Source organism: Diabrotica undecimpunctata, unplaced genomic scaffold (assembly GCF_040954645.1).
Source record: "Diabrotica undecimpunctata isolate CICGRU unplaced genomic scaffold, icDiaUnde3 ctg00002813.1, whole genome shotgun sequence".
In the NCBI taxonomy this organism is placed as follows: Eukaryota; Metazoa; Arthropoda; class Insecta; order Coleoptera; family Chrysomelidae; genus Diabrotica; species Diabrotica undecimpunctata.
Genome location: NW_027314017.1, coordinates 909 through 12,057, shown reverse-complemented (window position 1 = coordinate 12,057; position 11,149 = coordinate 909). Strand labels below are relative to the sequence as shown.

Sequence of the window (11,149 nt, the reverse complement as noted above, 5' to 3'; positions counted from 1 at the left end):
ATTATTTACTTTCCTTCTGCTTCTAGTTTTGTTAATTTTGCTTCACTAACTTGCTTTCTAAAACAAGATTTACAAAAATTACAGCACTTTTTGTAAATCAATTTCACATGCACACAAAAAACACACTCAAGCATACGCATGCTAATATACTATTGCTACATTTTATTATTAAAACATTAAATACTCTTTAAATCCTATTATTAACCTGCTTATCTAATCTCTTACACCAAACCAAACTGCTCGGTGCAAGGGTTGAGATACCGTTAACACAATGGCCGTGGTATGTCCGTGTTTTTTTCACGCTAGCAAAGACACCACCACTGCCAACTTTATGTCCCAACACCGACGAAACAGTCACCGTCAACCTGGGAGTGGAATGGGAAGGTACCGAGGAGAAAGAAAATGAAGAACCACAGCCCGAAGCACAAGCCAAGACCAAATCGGTAGAGACCGGAAAAGTGTACACTTGTCATGCAGAGGTAAGGCATATTTGTTCCTTTTTATTGTTTTTGTATGTTCTTAATGTACATTAATATATAAAATTGATCTAAATAAGTCTCTTCCTGAGAGACTACGACGAGGAGAAGAAAATATTCTGGTTATAGATTGCCAAATGTGTGGAAATACTCTTTTCAGCATTTTGGAGAAACTATAGATCTCCTTTAGATCTTCGAATTTAAAAGCTCCATATAGTATATTGCGCCTTAAGTATAAGATAGTTCTCATGGTAAATAGTAATTAATGCCAGTACAAAATCACCATTTCATGCGAATTGCACACCATATAATTGCATCAGACATTGCATTTTTTTATTTATAATTACCGTGTCTTGACAGCTTATTGTCATTCACACAGGTACAGTTTACAACAGTTTACATATTATACATACAAATATTTGATATGAAATTATTAGTGGTAAAATTGAACAATAAAACACTCTTCACTGGTTAGATTAGCTGAAAGAAACATGAAATTTTAGAACATAGTCAAAACGGTTTGGAACATTAAGAATGTCTTTCAGATTTCCGAGCAAGTTGTGCTTGCTTCTAGAAGAATCATACTGGCAGCAGTCCATTATTACGTGTTTGATGGAAAGGAGAGTATTGCAGTAGTGAAATACTGAAGGGTTTTCTGATGCTATAAGGTATCCATGCTTGAGACGTGTATGCCCTATTCGTAGTCGACGAATAACTGATTTTTCTTTCCTGTTCATTGAGACGAGATAAGTTGGGTTGAACTTCATGCAGCTTAGTGTTTGTTTTATTCCACAGGTCTGACAATGAGCTGAGAATTTTCTAGTCAGTATCTTAAGATCCGTGTGAGTTTGGAACTCTTTGAAGGCTAAGTTAACCAATATACCAACATGAGATGGGTCCAGATCATTTTGACTATTTTGTTAGAATATATGTATTTGTTATGTGTATGTTATGTATTTCTTGGACTATTGGTTTTTGTGAAGAAGATGCATTAAATGAATCGAGGACAGAGAATCAGTACAAATAGCGAAGTATTCTATATAATTCTACATTGTAAATACTACAGCTTGTAGGAAGTTGCACAGAGCTTATTGCTATCGTCATTGTGGACACAGCGCAGCCACAATAGTCTTTATTCTTGGACGCATCGGTGTATAAAATTTCATCAAATTGTGTTGAGTTTCTGAGGATTCAGTTTGTGGTTTCTGTTTTATTGAATCTGCATAAATCAGTATTGAATGTTGAAAGATTGTGCATCCATGGAGCTGTCTTAGGGTATAAATAGTAGTAGTACTTAGAAGGTTGATAGAATCCAATAAAGGAGATAATATTTGTGGTAACATGAGGGTGTGATTGGATGCATTTGATAGGGAGGCTCTATGGGATTTATTAGATTTATTACCGGGTTACATGGGTTTGCTGATATTCTTACAAAGTATTAAAGTACAAGTTGTTTGCTTCTTACATAGACTGATGGCTCTGATGATTCAACATAAAAACTTTCAGCGGAGCTTGATTTGAAAGCATCAAGACATAGTCGTAGGGACGTATTTAGAATTAAGATTTAAATGAGGAGCTACTAAATCATATAAAGAATACTACCATAGTTTAGTTTAGAGCGGATTAACGCTCTATATATTTTAAGAAGAGATTTTTCATCAGCTCCTCTCAAGAGTAAACAGCAAGAGATTTAAGTAAATTGATTCTCTGGACATAGTTTCAACAACCGTGGCAACGCTGTGCTTGCCTAGGTGCGCATTAAATAAGAGGGTGTGTAACGTAGTGTGTACAAGTGACTTAAGGTGAATGCATGTACCTAGTTATGTATTTCTTCTAATTCAATTAAAACTACAGTCCAACCATTGTTTTTATTTTATACCATTGAACCAAAGAAAAGTACATACATATTTTTGGTCCTTTGAGCCGGATAAGTATTGAATTGGCTGGACTGTTGTTTAATTGAATTTGAAGAAATACATAACTATGTACATTTATTCATCTTAAGTCACTTGTACACACTCAGTTGCACACTGTCTTTTTTAATGCGCACCTAAGCAAGCACAGCGTTGCCACGGTTGCCGTTTTAAAAAATAATAAAAAGTCTGAACAATCTTTTTTCTTTGGAAGTAGGTAATTTTTAATACAAGGTTTTTTCTCTGCAAAATCGGTTTGCAGGTGACCATTTTCATTCGTTGTTAAATGCAAGTTGCATCTTCCTATCGTAGGCATAAATGTGTCCTCTCTACATATTTTGGCATTGGCATCTTTAAGAACTATTTTGACATTATACTTGGAGATGCTTTCATATACTTATTCAGTAAGAGTTTGTTTCCAATTCTTTTTTTTCCGAAGAGGCGTGTATATTTACAAATGAAATTTTTTGGAATGTTCTCTTTACTCTAATTACACTAATCCTATCGGATATGCTCTTTTAATTCCAAAGTATTTTAATTGGTAAAATTTGACTTTGCTGTAGAGCCGTTTGCTGACGAGCTGATTTAAAATTAAATTATTTGTCTTGTGGTCGGTCCACGGAATTCGTTATAGTCTTCTCCAACAGAACATTTCAGTGGCATCTATCTTTCTTCTTTCCTTTCTGCAGAGAAAAAAAGTTGGAAAGCGAAGTCTGGGAAAACGAAGAATATCTGGTTAAAAAACCGCAGAACCTGGTTCAACACAACATCTGTGCAGCTCTTTAGCGTTGCTGAAGAAGAAGAACAACAGGAATACATTTGGCTCGAAATATACAGACAATTCATAATTTACATAATCATTGGCTCTCACATTTTGTATAAATTTCTATAGTTTTCGATAACTATAAATGTTTACTTTGTTTTAAAAAATTACGTTCGATTTGAGTAGTCTAAAAAATTTATTTGACGAAAATAATTATCTATTTTTATTCATAAATTAAATCTATTTATTCCAGGACAGTTTCTGTTGCGTTATATCCATGTACGATGGCGTGGTGTTATATACGACTCCAAGCTTGACCACAGTTTTGGGATTCCCCAAAGATATGTGGCTGGGCAGATCCTTCATCGATTTCGTGCACCCCAAAGATAGAGAAACCTTTTCTAGTCAAGTCACTAACGGAATCGCCTTTCCCTTGGTGGATTCCGAAGGAAAGTACAAAGGTTAGTGTAGATTTAAGCTTTTGAACGTACTATGAGAGACAAGAACCCAAAAAAACATTCTTTAAAACATTCTTTATATTTTCCATATATTATTTTATTCACAATTTTTAGGAATTACAGGTGAAGCTTATCTGGCGTCACTGCTTTTCAGTTTATACTGGTTTTCTGGTTACTCCTTCACTAATTGTAATTGGAGGTCCAGTGCTACTGGCTACATTAGGTAACAATACGTTTCTTTCATCTTCATATGTTTCCTCTACATAGCTCTTCCTGATTTCCTTTTTTGGTAATTCTAATCTTTTACGTTTATAGATTCCTGCAGCTTCTTTGACTTCTTATAAAGATTAGACGAGTCATCAGGTTGCTACAATATTTCAATTTTTTGACATTATTTTTGGTACTTTGTTGTTTCCTTTCATCAATCTTGTGAAATTTCTTGCTTATAAATGACACTGCATAATGATTTTTTGTTAAATCTTCGTTGGCGGGTTTTTTTCTTCCTCGAATACATTTTCGTTAGAGCAGGTTTTTTGGGATCTATCATATAGTGATTTCATGATTCCCTTCTTGATATTTATGTTGTAATTAAAGTGATCATTTAAATATCTGTTAATGCTGCTTGGTTTTCTCTAAACTTAAATTCATATGCTTTATCCTTCTTTGTGATTAATACATCCAAAAATGGTAGTGAGCTGTTTTTTATTTTTCTATGGTCAATTTGATTGATTCTTCTTTGTGCTTCTGGCTGATGGGGCCAAATAACGAATAGATAGCTTCATAGTGTCAGTACGGAGCTATCCATAAATAAAAAAGTGGTATCGATAAATCGTTAAGTAACATATTTATTTTTCAGATTACAAAAATTGCCTTTACGTATGCCTTCGAAAATATAGAGGATTAAAATCGTCTGGGTTTGGTGTCGTAGACAAAGCAGTCTCCTATCAAGCGTTCCAGCTCACTGTGAAGTTTAAACATTTTACGGACGCTTCAGAAATCAAATATTTAGAAAACAATAGCGGTATGTTCCTTGTTGTGATTGCCGTTCCTGTATATTCTCCATATAAAGGTAAGCATTCCAGATCATTACATTTTTAATATTAAATATACAAATGTGCTCTTTAATTTGTAATTACCAGCAAAACATACAGTGTGCCCATAACAGTTTGATGTTAACTTGGCTCTTGTTCAATATTTGACCGCCATAATCGAATCGACACGACTCGACTAGTTAGCTGAATGTCAGACTTAAGACACATGATATTTCACGTAAATTTTGATATAAAACGTGATGTTGACGTGAGATGTGAATTAATACATGACGTTTTACTTCATTTCTCACGACAAATGTCAAGTTAAACGCCAAAACATCACGTATTACGTCATATCTTATGTAAAATATCAGTATGTGAAGTTAAATGTCACGTTTAATGTCGAATGTTAAGTTTCACGTCATATCTCATATCAAATGTCACGTCTTACGTCAAATGTCACATTTTATATCTAAACATACGTAAAAGTTACGTTTCACGCAATGTCTGCGTAAAATCGACCTTATGTCAACTAGGTGTTAACTAATTTCTGATTGATCAGGTTGATCGGCAGTATACAGGGTGTTTAAAAAAAAGGTAAAAAAGTAAAAAATTTTTGTAACGCCCTCCGTTTTCAAGATACAGGGCGTTGAAGAAAAAAAATTTTACGCAATTTTACGCGATACTGTTTACCGTTTTCGGAATATTTTGATTTGAAAATTATGAAGTAATAATTGATGCTGGTATAAAATAGTTAGTAATTAAACAAAACTCACAAGAAGAAAATTAAATTAATGACTAAGAACATAAAATAAAATTCAATTACAGTAAGTGTTCAAAATGCCCTCCGTTTTCGCGAATACCAAGTCTATTCTTTTTTCTAAAGATTCCATTAACCTTCTAAACGGTAGGGGATCAGCTATGATGTCATTAAATTGACGTTTAATTCTTTCTTCCAATTCTTGGCGTGAATTTACCTCTGTAGCATAGACTTTTTCCTTAATATACGACCAAACTGCGTAGTCCAAAGGGTTAAAATCGCATGACCGAGGAGGCCAATGAATCGGAGCTTCTGCACCTCTACCAATCCATCGATTCGAAAAATGATTACTCAACCAATTACGACACCTTCTATCAAAGTGTGGTGGAGCTCCATCGTGCATAAAAAATAAAGATCTTCGCTCGTTTAGCGTTAAATCTCCTTATATCTCGAATAAGGAATTCTTTTAAAAAATCAAGATACATATCACCATTTAAATTTCCAGGTAGAATATGATAACCTATCAATTTGTTACCTAAAGCTGCTGCCCAAACATTAACTTTAAATGAGTGTTGGTAATGTGATACCCCTTTTGAATCGTGGATTCTCATCACACCAGTAGTGTGTATTATGGGAGTTAAACATACCTTCTCGCGTAAAGGTGGCCTCGTCCGTAAAAAGAATGCATTTTAAAAAATTTGGATTGTGGGCTGTCCTTTGTTGCAATGTTTCACAAAAATCCACTTTAACCGGTAACTCTGAGATAGCGCGTTCTTGGACTTGTCTGTAATGATAAGGATGTAATTGCTGTTCTTTAAGTATTCGCCAAGTACTTGAAGAAGAAGTATTTGTTTGTCTTGCTATATTCCTTACGCTAACTGTTGGATCTTGATCAAGTAAATTTAAAATATTATTTTCTTTATTAATTGTTCTTGTTGTTCTTGGTCTACCAGAATTTATTTTATTTGGTCTCACATTCCCAGTTTCTCGACAACGTCGTTCAATGGCTCTAAATGTTTTTTTACTTGGTAAGTTTCTTCTAGGAAACTTTTCTGCATAACGTGTCACAGCTGCACTAGAACATCCTAAACATTCGCCCAAGGTTAATAACATGTCAGTGTATTCAACATTTGAGTACATTTTGATTTGATTTTACAAATAACAAGGTTTCAAAACTCTAATTATTGTTGATTTATTGTCATAACAATCAATAAATGTCAGATTTCCATGGCACACTTGGAGAAAATAGAGGTATACCTATTAGAACTTTATCATTACTACCAGCATCAATTATTACTTCATAATTTTCAAATCAAAATATTCCGAAAACGGTTCACAGTATCGAGTTTTACCAAGAGTACCTTTTTCGTGTAAAATTGAATGATTTTTAAGTTTACTTGAAATTTTGATTAATAATTATACTCTTAAAAAAATTATATTGACTAATACTTAGTACGATCCGTGTAACTAGCGCCCTCTATGAGAATCAGATATAAAAACAAATTTATGGGATGTATCAGCTTCAGAAACATATTCTTATAAACTTTTATTACAATGTTGCCAGTAGTTTCGGCAAAATCGTAAAAAATGCGTAAAATTTTTTTTTCTTCAACGCCCTGTATCTTGAAAACGGATGGCGTTACAAAATTTTTTTACAAAGCAAACCCCAATTATTTTTCAGTTTTTTACCTACCCTAGAGACGGGGCTACCTTTTTTTTGAAACACCCTGAATAAAGCTCAAGTATTACTTTCCCCTAATTGCTTATAAATCATAGTTTTAATTACAAATATTATACCACCATTTTGTTTGATTTCCTTTCGGAAATCGTTCTTGTCTCTTAAATCTCGAAAAGAACGATTTCCGAAATAAAAATCGCAACGTCAAATAATTTAAAGTATTTTTAAATAAAACTGTAGTTTGTTCTGATTTAATATACAATATAATATAGTAAAGCCCCTAGCGAATCGTTTCAAAATTACGTTTTGAATTGTTTCAGTTCCTCAAGAAAAGAGATCGTCCCCGAAATTCGGAATGCGCCATACTGCTGGTTGTATCTTTAGCCATGTAGATCCGGATGTTGTCACAAATTTTGGATTTTTGCCGCAAGACATGCTGGGAAAATCGATTTTTGATTTCTATCATCCCGAAGATATGCCTTTATTTAAAGAAACATACGAGTCTGGTCAGTATTTTCTTCATCATTTTTAATTTCTAACGATAATTTATGTGTTTACAAGTAAAAACAAGTTCTTTAAACAATATTAAGTACGCTAAAGGAAAGTTGTCATAAACTAGAGCAAAGATGCATTATTTGTACTTTAATAGCAGGTACAGTTTCTTTCCAATGTTAAATCTTTTCTTGACAAATTATAACGTTTTAATTGATCTTTCTATAAAATAAAAATATATCTAAATATTCTTTCTCTTTGCATCACAATATGTGAAAACGGTGTCGAAAATATCAAAAGCATAAAAAAAGCTCAGTATATAGCCTTAATAAACTTAATGTCTTTTTTGTCTAAATTGATGTTTTTTAATTCATCTACTAACTTCATATGCTGCACTCGGTCAAAGGCCTTCCTAAAGTCTATGAAGCATACATATGCACTCTTGTTATATTCCCGACATTTCTGCAAGAGTACCGTCAACGCAAATAATGCATCTCTTGTGCCCATGCCTCCTCTGAAGCCAAACTGCGTTTGATCTATCTGCTCCTCAGATTTCTTATAAATTCGGTTTTGAACAATTTCAAGACAATCTTTAAAGGGTGGCACATTAGGCTTATCAATCTATAGTCATTACATGATTTGGGATTGTTGTTTTTTGGTTGAGGTAAAATATCGATTTATCGCTTTAAGAACTATATTACCCAGATAAGCAGTTTTTCTTCTTTTTATTATTGGCAGCAATTCTCGTTCTCTGCCTATTCGATTGAATACTTTTATACTCGACATTTGTTGTGTGATCTGTCCAGAGAATTTTAAGTAGTCTTCTAAATACCCACATTTCAAAGGCCTCCAATCGGTTCATCACATTGGCCTTTATGGTCCAGGTTTCTACACCATATAGCAGTATGGAGTAAATGTAACATTTTACAAAGCGATATCGAAGCGTTAAGTTAAGGCTGCTGTTGCTTAGCAAGGTTCTTATATTAGTAAATGCTGTTCTGGCTTGCTCAATCCTGCTACGTATCTCTATGTCTGGATCTAGATCTTCAGTTATCCAACTACCGAGATATTTGAACTTGAGGACCTTTTGGATGTTCTTATTGTTTACACTTATATTTAATTGCATATTTCGTGTTCTGCTAACCACCATTACCTTCGTCTTGTCTGTATTAATCTTCAAGCCCAGTCGTTCTCCTTCAGTGTTTATTCTATCTACTAGTCGTTGTAGCGCTTCTTGGCTATCAGCTATTATGACTGTATCATCAGCATAGCGAAGATTACTAATAGTTTGTCCGTTGATTTTGATTCCATCTTCAGTGTTACTTAAGGCTCTATCGAAAATCTTGTCAGAAGTTTTATTAAGAATACAAAAGGGAAAAGAGTTGTTAATCACAATAAAAATAGCTAAAATCGATTACCTTGGTCACATCATATGGAACAGCGAAATATATAAGTAGCTGCAATTAACTCTACAAGAAAAAGTAGAAGGAAAACACGGACCAGGAAGGCGAAGGATTTCCTGGCTGAAAAATCTACGCACGTGGTTCAACACAACACCAGAAGAAAAAGAGTTTTATTAAACAAACAATACTTAGCAACCCTTAAAGGTAAGCCAATTAGACGAGTGAGCTTGTAATTACCTTCAACTAACCTTATAGAAGAAATAAATATACAGTCCATGAGCTATCAAAGAAGCAAAAGATGTAGGAGCTGAAGCTATTCCTGATCCTAAGTAAAAGCATCCTGCCTAATCTTATACATGGTAAATTTTAAAACACGGTAAATTTTTTATACAGTATTTTAAGTAAATTTAGAACTTACCTTTAGCGTTCAAATTAATACAGATATTTAGTTCAGTTTTCTTTATTTGTTGGATCATTATTTTTGGATAAATTGTAAAGTTTGATATATTTGAAGCGAATTCTTCTTATTTTTAATTTGATCTTATTTTCTTTCAGTGATGAGAATGTGCCAAATAGCTGGATCAGTATTCCGTAGTAAGCCGTATAGATTTGCAGTACAAAATGGAACTTTTGCAAAAGTAGAAACAGAATGGTCTAGTTTTATAAATCCCTGGTCTAGAAGACTGGAATTTGTTATAGGATTTCATAGAGTGATAGAAGTAAGAAAACGATATAGTATTTAAATATGTTTACTGAAATATTAAACTTTTAGGGTCCTATTAATCCCGATATTTTTGAACCACCAAAAATTGAAATTACTAAGAATGTATCAGATGAGATTATTAAGGAGAGTAAAATTATACGAGCAGAGATTATGGTTTTATTAAATAAGGTAGGTTTAAATTTCTTTCCTATACATTTGCAATAAGAAATATAGTGCGGAGGCTGGAGGTTCTGGTAATTCAATATGTGATTAAAAATATTTATTTTTGACTTACGTATATACTACTAAAGCAGGGCATATCGTATGTGCTAAAATTAATTTTTTATTTACATTTTATCTTACAGGGACCCTCCCTCTTACCGCATGCTTGCATTAATAACTGATGTACAATAGCTTTTGTAATTACTCTTTTTATTGTTAGAATTTTTGTTACTAAAAGGACTTTATTAAAACAGAGTTAAATCTAAAATTACCGTAAGTATATAGTTCAAAATTTTTAAAATTCAGCAGAAAATGCAAGCATGTCCGCGCATTTTTTATTTATTTTCAAAATACAAAACCTAAAAATATAACAACTTTTCTAAAATTAGAATTCTTTTATAATGACACTTGGAATATTAATTGCACAACACAATTAACAAGAAATCACTTAAAACATTTACACACTTAACTCTGAGATAGCGCGTTTCGTATTTTCTGCGTCACTATCAGCTTTTAATTCAATAATAAATTTATTTTCACCATCAATGTGGAAGTACCCAATCTTTGGTAATATTAGTTACTTCTTTTTTAATTACCTAAATTTCCTCTTTATCAAATTTAGGAAATGCACGCCTTATATTTCGTTTTAATAGGTTTGGAACCGAAAATATTGGGAAGTCCCAATATAGTATGTCCATTCTTTTTGCCAATATTGACTAGACTAGAGCACATAATTTGTTAAATTGCTTCGTGTGTAGAACTTGAATGTTGTTTTTTGTACAAAAATCTTCCAAATACAAATCATTTTTCGTTAAAACGCTTTGAAATTCAGCTTTCCTTGAAGAGAATGATAGAGTGCGTTGTCAAGCAAGCACTATTATACTATTTATCTCCAAGTTTGGGATTAGTGAGTTTTTAAACCAATCTTCAAAAATATCAGCTTCCATACTTTTGTGATATGCAACGTTACAATCCTCTATTTTCTTCCCACATCAGTTTAAAGCATTCGGAACCCATCCCTTACTTCCTCAGCAATGTACGATAATTAGCCCACTCTGAGATAGCGCGTCAGGCATTTTTGATATTCATTTGTTTGACCATCTGTCGATCCTTTTGTCGTCTCGTCGAAAATGGGGGACGAACCGCCATTGTTTTCTCGTGCGCTCTGCAGTGAGCTTCGACCGTCGCAGGTGAAGAATCCTCTGCTAAGTCCATCTTTGGCTATGGACTATTTGAAGTTTGGTTTGGTG

General features: G+C 33.4%; 1 protein-coding gene across 1 annotated transcript; it reads left to right on the top strand.

Moving 5' to 3' along the window:
* Positions 1-365: 365 nt before the first annotated feature.
* On the top strand, positions 366-9,866 carry LOC140432094 (period circadian protein-like; the record flags this gene model as incomplete). Its single annotated transcript, XM_072519934.1, has 6 exons — positions 366-479; positions 3,406-3,613; positions 4,467-4,679; positions 7,400-7,585; positions 9,530-9,693; positions 9,747-9,866. Coding segments are annotated over exons 2-6 (867 nt in total), but the record flags the coding sequence as incomplete, so codon positions are not given.
* Between the last annotated feature and the right edge of the window lie 1,283 nt (positions 9,867-11,149).